At 41.8% G+C, this 15,083-nt stretch overlaps 1 protein-coding gene across 16 annotated transcripts in view; it reads right to left on the bottom strand.

Moving 5' to 3' along the window:
* The window catches only part of cacna1aa (calcium channel, voltage-dependent, P/Q type, alpha 1A subunit, a), an 87,392-nt gene that overhangs the window by 34,324 nt on the left and 37,985 nt on the right, over positions 1-15,083 (bottom strand). For 11 of the 16 annotated variants that reach the window (XM_086183824.1, XM_086183810.1, XM_086183811.1 and 8 more), the window contains exons 18-32: positions 14,825-14,931; positions 11,638-11,688; positions 10,649-10,817; positions 9,813-10,441; positions 9,283-9,632; positions 9,059-9,194; positions 8,728-8,857; positions 7,631-7,690; positions 7,387-7,493; positions 2,067-2,166; positions 1,716-1,876; positions 1,447-1,587; positions 837-1,038; positions 573-737; positions 203-313 (exon numbers count right to left, since the gene is read on the bottom strand). In XM_086183824.1, coding sequence (XP_086039950.1) covers positions 203-313; positions 573-737; positions 837-1,038; positions 1,447-1,587; positions 1,716-1,876; positions 2,067-2,166; positions 7,387-7,493; positions 7,631-7,690; positions 8,728-8,857; positions 9,059-9,194; positions 9,283-9,632; positions 9,813-10,441; positions 10,649-10,817; positions 11,638-11,688; positions 14,825-14,931 — 2,619 coding nt within the window. The remainder of the gene's footprint in view (positions 1-202; positions 314-572; positions 738-836; positions 1,039-1,446; positions 1,588-1,715; positions 1,877-2,066; positions 2,167-7,386; positions 7,494-7,630; positions 7,691-8,727; positions 8,858-9,058; positions 9,195-9,282; positions 9,633-9,812; positions 10,442-10,648; positions 10,818-11,637; positions 11,689-14,824; positions 14,932-15,083) is intronic. The other 5 variants (XM_086183818.1, XM_086183826.1, XM_086183819.1 and 2 more) reach the window with 3 other exon arrangements.

Below are 15,083 nucleotides of genomic sequence, written 5' to 3'. Positions count from 1 at the left end.
AATTTACTGAGTATTAATACCAATATCTTATATGTAGCACTTGGAAGTTGTTTGCAGAAACAACACTCACATCACGGATACAGCAGAGCAGTATATTTCCCTCACACCTCACACACACTCACATACACACACACACACACACACACACACACACACACACACACACACACACACACACACACACACACACACACACACTCACCAGTGCTCCAAAGGCGATGATCTTGAGTACACACTCCATGGAGAAGAGGGATGTAAACACTATGTTCAGGTTAACTAACACATCTTCATAGGATTTAGAAGCTCCGTCGTACTATAAACAAACAAATACACACCCATGCAAACATTTATAGCAGCAAACCAACAGCAAAATAACGGACACACAAATAAATGTGCAGGGCAATAATGTACACATACGCACACACACACACGCAAACAAACACACACACATTGAGATACAAACAGAGGACATATTAGTAATGCGTGTTTAATCTATAAACAGAAATTTCTTTGTAGCTGAGGTGGACACAACAGAGGAGGTGGTTCTGTTGCTGTTTCTGTGCAGCTTTTACCTTCATCATCAGCACAACTGTGTTGAGCGCAATCATCGCCATGATTGTATACTCGAATGGTGGCGACACCACAAACTCCCACATTTTGTACTGAAAGCTCAGCTTGTTCTGGGGCATGTGACGCGTCAGAGGCTTAGCGTTGATAGCAAAGTCTATGCAGGCTCTCTGTAGAAACAGAAACATGTCAAGTTAGTTCTGTTATCTTCTCTCTGACTGAGTAACTGTGGTCCTTATGCAGTAGTTTCTCCACCTCCATCAACTCACCTCATTCTTTTCTAAACTGTAGTCCTCCATCATCTTGTCCCCCTGTTCCTGGAAGGTGATGATAATAAGAGCCACGAAGATGTTGACGAAGAAGAAGGGGAAGACCACGAAGTACACCACGTAAAAGATGGACATCTCCATCCGGTATCCCGGGCTTGGACCCTGGTTCTCATAAGTCGCATCGACTGAATGTTTCAGCACCCTGGAAAAAGAAGAACAAAGGACTGTTACAGTATGTTGATCATAAACAAAACAGTTGTTGTTGTTTTTTTAATTTCACTGCTGCACACATTTTTAGTTTAGCTAGAGTCATCCTTAATGCTTGATGTGATGTGGTCATCAGGGCAGATGATTTGTTTTCAGATGTATGTCCAAGAGAAAAAAAAGTCCTCTATTAGGAACAATACGGTAGCACTGTATGGCACAGCCTTACTAACCTGCATTGAATTTTAATATCACTCTGCTTCACATCAATCACAGCCCTGCAGAAATGTAATAGATCTCCACCCGAGGGGGATGGGAAAGGAATCTAGTTGTAGTTTTTTTAGTGTTTGGCTATCATTAGATGTACACAGAAAGCATGTGACCACGCATGATCCCATGTACTCACTGCGGCCACCCCTCTCCGGTAGACACGGTAAAGAGGGTGAGCAGGGCCCAAGCCACATTGTCGTAGTGGAAATCGTACTTCTTCCACTCCCGCTTCTGCGCCTTCACTTCATTGTCACGTTCATACACCAGATACTCGCCTCTGGAATACACAAATCCAATCATCACCACTTACAGGGGGGGAGTTTTAGATTTCATATTTATAGATTTGTGCTCAATCGCAGGCTAAAACATTTTCGCTGCGGAGAGACAGAGCTGATATTTTCTGACCTGCAGTCACGTTCAAACTCTTTGGATTCATCGGTACAGTAAAAGAAACGCCCCTTAAAGAGTTGCACGGCCACCACAGCGAAGATGAACATGAAGAGTAGGTAGACAATCAAAATGTTGAGCACGTTCTTCAGAGAGTTCACCACGCAGTCAAAAACAGCCTGAGGATCAAGAGAGGAGGCCACAGAGACTGGAGTTAATGTACAAAAGCAACGACGAGACACAGGGGTACATTAATGTCCAATTTGGAAACAGATGTGCATTAAAATGTAAAATTGGTTAATGGTTCGATGTTTCATGTGCTTCCAGGAAAGTTTAACCTAAATTCAAACATTTTGCGAATACACATACCTTGAGTTTGGGAAGACGTTTGATAGTCTTCAGAGGCCGCAACACTCTCAGCACCCTCAGAGACTTGATGGTGCTTATGTCTTTTCCTTTACTGCTCCCCCTGAATGTTGCAAACACACCAAAACCAGACAAAAACAAGCATACACAAACACACACACACACACACACACACACACACACACACACACACACACGAACACACACACACACACACACACACACACAAATTCAAAGAGTCAGCAGGTACTCTGGAAAACAAAAGGCTGAAGTCCTTGCGGCTCAAAAATGGCAGCTGACAGCCATTCTTTGATGGTGTTTTTGGCCGAGTTAACTCAAAAGTGAGTAACTGCGTCTTGGTTAAATACATAGCAACACATGCAGCGTTGCTAATATATTATCCTTTATCCTAGGTGTGAGCTTAGCTTTGTAGCTACATGCTAGACTTGGTGATACTTTACAACTACGGTACATGCTATGAACTCTGAATGCTAATCTATGTGCTACACTTGTCCAATAGTCTGCAATGTATTTCAATGCTGATGGCTAACACCGGCTCGCACATGCCCAGCTAATGGTGAAGTATATTCATGCTGCATTGAAACCTTGCTGTCCATGCTGCAGTTTCTTCTACTGAGCAGCACTTTTAATGATGGGAATCTCTATTCTACACAGAGGCATTTGCAGAGAGAGTTTAGTCGTCGTCTCGCTGAGACATAAAAGACCCCATATTTTCTGTTAGCAGCTGATAACAGAAGCCTTGTTAGAGTGGTAACTTGCAGTTAAGTGGCCTCTTGTTAACATAATGGCAGCTTGAGAATGCTCCCCATTGTGACTATAAATAAAAATAACTCCTCCAGCTTTACGTCAAAAATAATCGTGGCAAGGTGTATAAAACGTAGGAGCCATAAAGCCAAACTCTCTCTTTTGATGACTCGTATTTCTGTGAAGTCCAAACAACCACCAGAATAAGCTGTTTTCACAGCATTGTTCAAACAGCATGGAATGTTGTCTTGTCTGGCAAAGAAATTTTCTTTTTGCAATAATCTCTGGATGATCTCTTGATGATCTCCTTTGACTGTTTGTGTCTCACTGAACTCTTAAGAAATACAAGCAAGCCAGCAAATTAAATTACTAAACTATGTATGTCATGAAAATCTAAAGAAACAATATCATATCCTTTTCCTGTCTTAACTGACCTCTGAGGAAAAAATGTAGCCTACCCTAATTAATTCTTCACATATCCAGTATCCAGACCAGGGAGAACGAATTGAGGTCAAAAGGTCACTGGAGGTCCTCAGGGGAGAAGGCAGCTGTGTGTGCAGCTACATGTGTCTTACAGCTGTTAGTCCAGATGGTACATGTGGTGCATGTACGCGTGGAACTTTCCCACACTACTCTTGCATTCTTGTGTTATATTTTCATTGAAATCCTCCTAATATCAGTTCCCCTGCTTGGATTCACTGCCTTCCATCTGTGCGATTATCAATAAAATATCTGTTTTTTTGTGTGCGGACATTGTGATGCATGAGGTTTCTTAGTGTCTGAGCTCTTCCATGGTGAACAGTGAAAACAGAGGACAGACAAATACAGAAGTCATCTGTGAGGGGGGATGGATGAAAAAGGGAGGAGGGGGTTTGTGACTAGGTGAACAGCCACTGAGAGAGCAGAAAGAGGAAATGAGGAAGAAAACAGAGAACTTTACCCGCCGCCGCTGTTGGTGGTCCAAGCGGAGAGATGAGAGAGGGGTGAAAGACAGTGGAACAGGGAGAAAGACAAAAATAGAGAGGGCAGGAGAAGGAAACAGAATGGGACACAGAGAGGAGGGTTTTGAAGGACAAAAAAAACAATTTGAGAGACAGAAAGAGAGGAAAAAAAAAAGAGAAGACAAGGCCTGCTTTTTGTTAGAGCAACGCTCCGATGCACAGTCTGATACATTGAACACACACTCACTCACAAACACACACACTCACAGTAGAGACAAAAATTAAGAACACCGTACCCAATGACTTCATTTCATTAGTGACGTGTCTGAAGGCCAAATGGTGCATTTGGGAGCAAAGTTTATTGGTACTGTTGTTTCAGCTATCAATTAATCGCCTAACTGCATTCCAATTTAACTGAATTATACATTTTACTTGAACAAAGGTCGTAAATCCGGGCCATTTTAGGACAAAATAATATAAATGAAGCTCGGAAAGAGACTGTAAAGTTGTAAAGTATTATCTCATGCGTGTAAATCTCCAAGATTCTACTCATCTGACACAAAGGGGTGATGTAGAGCTTTACCAGTGCATTGATTAGGCCACAAGTGTCGTACATTCAATGTAAAATGAAAAGACACGGCCTTCTGCAAACTCTCTGTGCACATAACTTATTTATCAGAGGTCTGTCTGGAGATGAAGCTCGGTGCAGAAATGTGTCGGACATTGGCAGAAGTGGTCCAAGGCAGATCAGGCTAACTGGATTAGAAGGAGAGATAAACATCTCCAATAAGACTGCCGAGGCTTTCTGGGGAGTGGATTGATTTCCACCAATTTGATTAAGAAACTATCAGGATGTGCATGAGTCTGCCGTTACTATTAACCCCTATTTACAGACTTGAATGGTTAATAGGGAGCTTAGACCAACTTTGACTTTAACATTTCCTCTAACTAGTACTCACTTTACTTTATGAAAATGTACTTTTCAGCATTCATTAACATTCCTGTAGGATATTTTTCACTAATTTGAGTTTAATGGTTCAGCCTATACACCTCTATACTTTGTTTCTCTACGCTGTGCCACTTTATAAGCCAAAAGAATTGAAGTCAGGAAAACGCAAATCCACACGTGGAACACAGAATCACACATAAACGGAGACTAGAGGACACAAGGTCGTGGACAGAAGCACGCAGATATAGACAGAACAGAACAGGATCAAACACCATATTAAACTGAGATTATGGGAGAAGAATGTTAGACTCACAAACTCAAGTTTGTTTGTTCCATTTTTTTGTGTAAAAGCTTTCACCTACAGCGTGTCTGATGCCGGAAAATCTGGCAACTTCAAAACTGTTCGTTTTAAACTCCGCATATATTTGGAATGAATATTTAACTGGAAAATGCAGATGCGTCCCGCTCTGTTGTAGGTTTTGGAACTACAGAGTCACTCCACATATAAATCAACAAGATTGTTACGGAGTGATGTAATGATCTTTGTTGGAGAGATGCTGATTTTACAGTGATCGCACAAACCAGACAGAAACTGCTATTCATTATTCATCAAATTACTAACGGGGTTAGAAGCGTTTACTGGACCAGCTTCTGTGACAGCTGGCCAGTTTGATTGGCAAAATTACTCATATTTCTGTATTTTAACCCCCGTATAGCAGAAAAATTCTGCAGCAATCTTTTGATCACTTTTATTGTAGCTGATCCCAATTTTGATAATCAAATATATTGATTGAAAGCACAGATCCAGTCACTAATGATGCATAATACATCAATTTATGCAATGAGGGATAATGGATACCACTGAGACCAGTGCAGAAGACTTCTCCGACATCAGACGGGAGGCTTTAAAAGTAAATTTTAGAATCGATTGGGCCTCCGTGATGAGTAAGTATAAAAAAAAGTCCAGGCTTAATAAGATAATGGCTTCTTTTCTTTCTTCTATTCAAAGTTGACCAGAAAGAACTACAGTTTCTTCAACTGTAACATAATTTGAAAGCTGAGTGATCACGACCAAACTCGGGAGAAATAAAATGACTGTTCCAGGAAAATGAAGGATGGATTCATTGTTTTACATTTGGCAAACACCCCAACTGTTTGTGACTTGTAGGCATCAGGCTGTGCCAAATATACAATTAAAGAAATAGTACTGACAAATAGTTGATCAAATGCATTGCGCAGAATGCTTTCATGCCATTCCCAATGCTTATACACCAAAGAAGAGACCATGTGCATGACAAGCATTGACAATGACTATGAAAATTCAATCGGTTTCAATGAAATTTTATCAAATTTTCTTAAAATATAATTGTACTAATAAAAAAGGTCTTTCCCCCCAAATAAATGTAGCCAATGTATCAATTATCATAAAAAAAATCATTCAAATCTATCATTGAATTTGATTATCGCCTCAGAGTTGCAGCACTGCACATGTACCTCTACAATCATTTATTTAAGTCAATGAATCCTATTACGGTGTGGTCCAAGCATATAATGTTGAATTTGGTCGCACGCTTACAGAGAGGGAGTGATGATTTGTTGTTGTATTGAAGTTTTGTCCCTAGAAATGAGAAATTCGGCAAGTTTTTATATAAAAAAATACATTAAGATTCCCAATTCATAGTCTTGAGAGATGACTTTGCTGTTACCAAGGCAGAAACACAACGTGTCTCTGGACTTTCTGAGAAGAGTCAGATTCGGTTCGGGGCCTGAGGGAATGTTGAAAACCAAATTGTAAACATTCAGGAATGAAACAGTCTGTGTGAGAATTTGTGTGGGAGGTTACAGCTTTGTTTCTATAAACTTCAAGTATTTTAGTCTTCAACTACGATGTCTCATAGCGATACCACATCAGTTTTAAGCTTGACTGCAGTCCTGTAGCTCTTTCTCACTTTACATTCTTCAAAACATGCAAAAGCACAATAAAGACCCCAAATCCTAATTCATGCTTTTCACCCAACAGAGTCCTCAGAGCCCAGGCCCCAACTTAACCAAATTAAACTTTAATTTATCCTCTCAGTTATGCAAATGAAGGGTTTAAAGTACCTGCTTGGCCATGGAGAAGGGTGTGGAGGCGGCCTGGCTTTGCATGGGGCCTTTAACTCTAGAAACGCCCTGGGCACTAAAGGGTTACAGGTGCAAAGGGTGGTCCTCACCTCTCACAGAGCAAAGAGGAGGAGGATGGGAGAAGAATGCCGGGATCTTTTTTTTTTTAATAAGATATTGGGGTGTAGGGATTGGTGGAGGGGCTTTGAAATGTCAGGACTGAGGGGGCAAAGGTGAATGAGACAGAGGAGGCCAGGGAATTGGTCAACGGTAGAGAATTGGCCATTTGTAAGAAGAAAAAGTGCATTGGTGAAGCAGAACAGAGGCGAGAGAATAGAGAAATGCTGAAACAATGAGAAAGTTTGAGAGAATGAAATAGCAAGTCATAGAGAAAGTGAAGTCAGAGAAATTCTTAAAAAAAGAGAGAAATGGATGAGAGAAGAGGAGAGGAGAGGAAGGGGCGGGTTGGGGAGGGGGGGGGGGGCTGGACTCCCAAGGTGCCAGTGAGGCAGTAGACAGGTGAGACAGAGGGATGAAGAAGGGGGGAGGCAGGAGGGAGACTTACGTGAAGGCGAAGGCCACCAGAGCACCACTAACCACTATAAAGTCAAGGATGTTCCACAAGTCCCGGAAATAAGAGCCCTGGTGCAAGACCAACCCCAGATCTACCATCTACAAGAGAAGGACAAGACTGGATTAGGAGGTATGAGCAGCTGGCCATGAAGGGCATGGATGTTAGCACCAGGTCTAGACCTCATTTGGGTGGAAGCCTCAATACGTTGGCATATCAACTGTGATTTTTTTTTTACCTTTATGAGCATCTCAAATGTGAACACTCCTGTGAAGACATAGTCGAAATAGCGAAGAATCTACACAGAGAGACAGAAGGAATCATTTGCTGCTGTCTGGTGGAAAAGAGTGACAGCACAGTTATGAAGACTAGATTCACATGCCAATATTTGAAAACCAAAATGTCACCCACTGATACATGAATACAACACACACAGACAGTTTTGCTGGCGTTATATTGGCCAAACGCTGGTCAGTTTGAGTATTTAAAGCAAGACATCACTTAGATAGGGTCTTGAGCTCACAAAGAGGTTTATTTCACTGCTTATTTTCACCAGGTCAGGACTCCAGAAAGAGCCAGCCATGTGTATTTCGCTTTAAGCTAATGGCGCTTGATAGCCAACAACTGCAAAAAAACAGCAAAACTGTCTAAAGTAGCGCATTTGTCTTTTTGTGTGACGCAGGCCTTCTTTATCCAGCCATATGGTCGTAGAGGCACTGAGCGTGACCAGCCTTGCGCTTACACGATGGGCTATAGTTTGTTAGCTCACATCAGTTTATTGAGCATATAGCTGGATGAAGAAGTGGGTTATACCATGATATACTGAAGCGTTTGTAAAACATGTTTTTCGGACATTTTTGTTGCTGTTTGTAGTTGGTGGCTATGGGGCACGATTAGCTTCAAGATTAATATACGTGGCTCGCTCTTTCTGACGTAATTTTGAAAAAAATGCCTTTGTGAGCGCTTAAAAGATCTATAGTGAGCACTTGAAGGCAAATGTACATTTTGGGAGAAGTATCACTTTTCACAGTTTAGTCTAGGGCAACATATTCAGCCACCAGCTTCTTAAGGGACTAAGTTTGTTCAACTTAAAATTATGTTAGATTCAGACGCATTCATCTAATATGTCATTGGTGGAAGAAAGAATCCACCTGTCCTACAGAAATCCATCAGACTGGAAGCAATATGAGACAAAAGAGGGCAACGAAGAGTACCGAGATGACAAGTCTGCCTAATATCAAGCTACATTCTTTTTAGCCTGTTTGACTGAGGGTCACCACCACAAGCAAAAAAAGCTAGATAGAATAAATTCCACTACAGCGTGTACTTCCTTACGTTGTTGCGAGGGGATTCAGGCCAGACAGGGTCTTCAGCAGCGAGGGCAATGCTGCTCATAGCGATGACCAGGAGGATGCACATCTCAAAATACCTCAGGGTACAGATGTAGTGACAAGCCCGCCGAAACCTAGAATCAAAGAGGCAGTTTTTTTCTATGTCGAGAGAACTGTGTATGTCATTACAGCTAAAGTGTAAGTGAACGATGAGGAGAAAACTCACACGTCCATGACCAAACGGTGGAGGTGCTGAGTTCTATCATTCTGAGTCAGATACAGAACTACTATTTTCCTTCCAGAACTCAGATGTGTAACCATCCTAATGTACTTACGGGTTGGTGGTTGACAGGATGAACATGGAGCTGAAGGGAGGCATGGGTCTAGGTCCCCCTTCACCTCCTTTTTCATCATCATCGTCGTCCTTGTCTTCCTTTGCTGGTAAAGGCTCTGTGTTGGCATTTTTATTGACTGGATATTGAAAAGGGAGACAGGAATGTTACTTAAGGAAAGATTAGAAGTGATGGCAGAAGATTACAGACCAGTGCGCTGCTCTTACCCTGCAGTATGGCATTGGTGGATGGGAAGATTGGCATGTCTATAGCAGTGTAGTCCAGGTGGGGTAGTCTGATGATGCTGTTGGCACGGTGATGCCCAATGTTTCCATAGCTATCTAATGTGACCAGACTCCCACGAGTGCTACTGTTAGCAAGATGAAGGGCAGATCCAAAACCAGGGGCAACAGTGTGGTTGGCAACTGGGTTGGGCTGACTCTCACTATGTGGTGTTGATCCAGAGACCAGCTTGGTATTCATGAGGTTGTCCATGTCCTCACTGTACTGGCTGTCCTGCCTGGACAGTCTCTTTTGGATGGGCCGTGTGGTGGAGAGGTTGGGGACACTGCAATCCCTGGAAAGAGGGAGATAAAAAATAGGGGGTTATGAGCAGTCATCTACATACCGAGATGAAGATGTTTGGGAAGATACTTTTTGGATCAAAAATAAGAGGAAATGAACAGAACTTCCAAAACAGTGTTTAGTGATTGCTGAACATGTTCATTTTATATATTACCAGGTGCAGTGTACATACTTCCTTCTGTGCTGGCACATCCTCTTCCCCTCACCATCCGTCTGGTTACCATGGCGATTTCTTCTGGGCCTCCTCTCGCTGCCATCTCCTCCTCCCTCCTGTTCTCCTCCTTCTCCACTTCCCTCCACCCCTTTGTTCTTGTGCCTTCCTGATTTTCCAGCTCCTCCTCCACCATCCTCCTCTTCTGTACTCTTGCGATGCGACCTGGGCTTCCTGTGTTCCGACTGCCCTCCCCCTCGACTTCCACTCCGGGTGTGGTGATGACGCCTGGATGGCCTCTCCTCAGAGCCTGGCCCAGGAATTACTGTAGCATCCAACCGGACATGGGAGCTGTGGTGGTGGTGTTCAGTTTTCCGGCTCCGTCTGCTTTCGGTGGACTCTCCCCGTTCCAATGGAGGCTTGACTGGTCCTGAGCCTCCGCCACCACCTCCTCCTGGTTGACCACCAGTCTCATGGAGGCGTGATTGCCTGTGGAGCTCATCTGCAGCATGTTGCTGACTCAAACAGAGGTTGGAATTGTTTGCAGTGGTCTTGTTGGTGTTGTTGTTTCGGTTCTCATGGGGGTCAACCACCAAAGGTCGATCCAAGTGGGTTTTCATGTCTGGACGGATGTGACGTGAGAAGTTGACCTGTACATGTCGTAGAGGATGGAGGAGTGGTTGAGGATGGGGCAGAAGCAAATACTGTTATCAGTTCCCAGAAAATATAAAGATCACAGATGGTTAATCTAATGCAGATAAAAGTTAAGTAACAAAGGTCATCATCATCATCATAGCCATTACTTGTGTACACTGATAGCACAAGTCTAGGGGCCTTTGCTTTGCCTTGTCCTTTACATTGTTGTGTTCCTCCCTCCCTGTCCTTGCCTTCCAGCGGTCGTCTGGGTCCAGCTCATTATAGAGGGCCTCGCGGCTGGATGCCAGAGTCTGCTTTCTCAGCTCCTTGGTGCGTTGTTCCCACACTGACTTGCTAATCCCCTTATTGTGGTTCTTCTGCTGCTCCTTACTGTAAAAATGGTGGGGAGAAATGAGGGGATTGACAGGATTTAAAACCTGTTTTAAGATACATATTGCTGCGCAAATATACACACAAACATATGAGAATGATGTGGAACACCAAAAATATAAGTACATAAAAATAGCCGGGACATAAAGACACACTGGGGGCCACAGACATTTAAAGGGTCACTTGGTTGGACCTATAAGACAAGGCAGATGGGTGTCTACACAGCTTGCCAAAGCAAAAGGCAGGGCTTTGGAAAGCCATGTGGGGACACAAAATGGAGGATAACACTGAGGAAAGGTCAGAATTAGCTAGTAACCAATAATGAAGCTAGACAAAATTTAAATACAAAGGAAAGGTAGGAAAAAGCCAAAATGGCACCCTTAAATACCTCATAAACTCAGCCAACCAAAGTCAAAATGGTATTTAGCTTCTTTCTTTCTTTCTTTCTTTCTTTCTTTCTTTCTTTCTTTCTTTCTTTCTTTTTTACCTACTTGATAGAGAAACATCACCCCAAAAACTATAGGTGACCACCTCCTTTTTTAGCCTCCAAAAACTTCTAATCAATTTCAACCCCCTATTTCCCTCAGGGCCAAAAGTTAACAACAGTAAAGCAACAGCCGTACTGCGCGGTGCAGCAACAGAAAATGTACTCCAACACAAATGACAGCTAAAGAAAGATGTAATCCAGGGAAAAAAAAGAGGAAAAAAAGTTGTGAATTAAGAAAGGAGGGTGTTCCAAAACAGGAAAAGAAAGCGAGGAATGATTGTTAAGTCAATAAACAGAAGGGATTCAGAAATGAATAAACAAATAAATAAATACCAGTCCAGAAAGGGGTCGGTAGCGTTGTGACACTCACTGTGTACTTTGTTGCTGAGGAGGGAAACAGCTGGTGAGTGAGATGGCACGAAAGAACAGGAGGAGGATTTCATTCCAAAATGGGTTATCCATCCACAAAAAATTCAAAAATAGTCCCCGAGACATGACCATAATTAAATGTGCTGTACAAACCGACTTATTAAAATACTAAAATATTCTATTTAAATGCAAAAAAAAACTCATCAAAGACATCTATAACATTTTGACCTTTATGATTCAGCATTTTGGAATGCAATCCTTCACATACACGCAGACAGGCAAACTCTCTCTCTCTCTCTCTCTCACACACACACACACACACACACACACACACACACACACACACACACACACTCACCTCTGCAGTTTGCTCCGAGTCTAAAACAGTCCTGTTTCTTATTGCTGCCCTCCTTTTTTTTAACAATCTCACAAATTTCATCTTTCTTGCATCACTAAGTTACTCTGCATGACTACCTCTCCTCCATCCTGATCACCATTCATCTTCACTCTGGTTTGTCCGCATCTTCAATTTCAAATTCATTACATTCAAATGTCTCCACTTATCTTTCCTTTGAGTTAATGTCACTTTTGTTCTCCTTTTCCTCTGGTCTTACTACCTAAAAGTGCAAAAGTTTTCTCTTTTATTTATTCAAATCTCATGGCTTTTTGTGACCTCGCTAACATATGGACCCTTGATCATAAAAGCTAAAAAAAATTGTGCAGAAACATTTTTGAAAAAAATCATGAGAATGTGCAGTTTATCACATGGATTTGGGAAGTTTTGCATCATTTCCAGCTAATTTAATAATAAACGGAATAACAACTTTCATAGATTATTGCTGAGTCCCTGCATAGCATATTTAGATCGCACTGTTGTTTTAAGATGCGCTGTGTTCTTGCTATCATGACAAGGCTGGTTAGTTTTAGGTAGCCCTACAACTGTTTTCCATCGGTATGTAGCTTTCATGCTGGCCTACTTCCTGAGTCTTCAAGAGATTTGTTATGCGCCACCGATGTCCCGAAGTTTAAAATCCCTGCTTGACACCACACAGGAATTTCAATGTCTTCCCCCTTTTTTTTTAACTGCATAAATTTGAACTTGAACTGATATAGTGGAATGTAACACACTCACGCACGCACACGCACACACACACACACACACACACACACACACACACACACACACACACACACACACACACACACACACACAGCTCTATGTGGTACTGTAAATTAACATCAATCCAGGGCTCTTTGCACAAGAATCTTCAGCAAAGGGTTAGCCAGCGCTGCTGTCTATTTGCAGTTTTTTTGACAGTTAGGGGTGCGGAAAGGTTGATACTGATACCGGTTATTGTGTAATAAAGACTCAAACAGCTTGATTGAGTATTATGAATGATTACTTTCGACTGAATGTCACTGTGTACCTGCACACTATGTTGTGCTTCAGCAGGGCATCGGAAGACCAGCATAGGCTACATTTTCCTACAAGCATTAAAGCTATACCTGCCACTTTGTGACTCCAGAAATCAGAAATCGTATGCATTCAGCCTGAAGCTAACGTTAACCGACTACAAACCACAGCAGAAAATCCGTAAAGAATGTACAAACTCTCAAGCTCATCATTCTGTACAATCCATATCTTCTCTATCCGGCCATATGCTCAGGTAGCATTTGCAGCAAGATACAAATTAAAGTGTCAGAAGTGTTTGTTAATTCTTAACCATAACCCTTGATAAAGAAAACACAGATTTAACAGACGATCCCCCTGAGAGATTGTTACCAGACCTTTTTAACAACTTTGTTGTTGTTCGTAGTTAGTCAACATAAGCTTCAAGCTAAATATGCATGGCTGGCTCTTTCTACATTCTAGAGTTAAAAAGAAGAGAGCAAACTGTGAAAAAAAATGGGATTACTTTAAAGGAAGAATACACTTTTTGGAGTGAAGTATCAAACCAGGAAGCAGTTTAGAACTCGTTGCTTATCTATCTATCATAGCAAACATTCTGGAGAAATTTTAAGCATACAAATGTAGTTTTTAACAATTCACACACTCACTGTCTAACACATACACACACACACACACACACACACACACACACACACACACACACACTGATACACATGCATATCTGACAAATAAATATTCACTCTTAATACGACAGCCAAGTAAAATGACCCGATACACAGACACAAATGTTCACGGCACAGTGAAGTACGTTGAACACATACATTTAGAGCAAAACACTGATGTGAAATCATGATGTTGATGATGGTAAACTGTACGAGTATGAGTCTGTGTGCGTTATGTCAATTCATAACATCCTTGTGTGAGTCCATAAAGAAAGCTGATGTATCAAAGCAGTAAAGGTCACAACTGTGTGTACTTATGAGTGTACGTGTCTGTTTGTGTGTATGTGTGTTTGTGATATTTCTAAACAGACAGAGGCTCCCCTGATATGCTTTTTAAAGGTAGTGAGGATCATGCAGTGTGTGTGTGTGTGTGTGTGTGTGTGTGTGTGTGTGTGTGTGTGTGTGTGTGTGTACGTGCAGGAATGTGTGAACTTCAGTGAAAGGAGAGACCCCTGTGTATACAGAGGAAAGAGATTAAAGACAACCCTCCTGACCAGAGGAGGACTGACCCGGATCAATCAAGACCCTTGTGACTGTGCAGCTAATTGTGTATTTTTATATGCACAAAAAAGGAGTGAAAAATAGAAATAAAGTGATAAAAAGAAGGAGTGGGCCAAAGAAATAGAGAGGCCAGCATGTGGATGTATTTTCAGATAGAAACATGGTTTTTATCATGCCAATGTACTGTTATGAAAAGCATGTCCACCTATGGATGAAAACAGTGGATGACCCTGTGAGCATTAACATATTTGATAGGGACTCTGCGTGACTCCAAACTCATGCAATAGCAGACTTTGATATGATTTGAATTTTTTTTTCTTTAAAACAGCTGATTACATACACGACTGCTTTATATCTTAAAACTGTGACGTATGCAACTCAGTGGAGTGATGATTATGTTGGAGAGTAAGAAATGTATGAAGAAGTTCTATTTAAATATTCTTCCCTATTAGCGCCTGGTGTGAAAATGTTTAAAACACAGAAAGAGAATACGCGGGTGACAGAGTTATAAACTCACGCTGCAATGGAGAGGTTGGCCGCAGACAGAGGGCTGACTTCAGCCACCTCCTTGGCTTTCTGCAGGGCGATCTTCTGACTAGCAGCCTCCTCTTCCTCCTGCTCATCCTACACGGAATGAGATTAGCGAAGAAATTAAGATGAAGAAGAACACAGAGAGAAAAGCAATAAAGAAAACAGAAGAGATCTTGTGATGACCAGAGGATGACATTCAGCAATTTGTTAAAAATTTAAAAAAAGATTGTGGAAGAAATGAGGAT

Source organism: Aulostomus chinensis, chromosome 18 (genome assembly GCF_037954235.1).
Source record: "Aulostomus chinensis isolate RoL2024-O1b breed Wild chromosome 18, RoL_Achi_v1.0, whole genome shotgun sequence".
Taxonomy (NCBI): domain Eukaryota; kingdom Metazoa; phylum Chordata; class Actinopteri; order Syngnathiformes; family Aulostomidae; genus Aulostomus; species Aulostomus chinensis.
The sequence above is the reverse complement of the archived record's forward strand: the minus strand, read 5'-3'. Positions and strand labels throughout refer to the sequence as shown.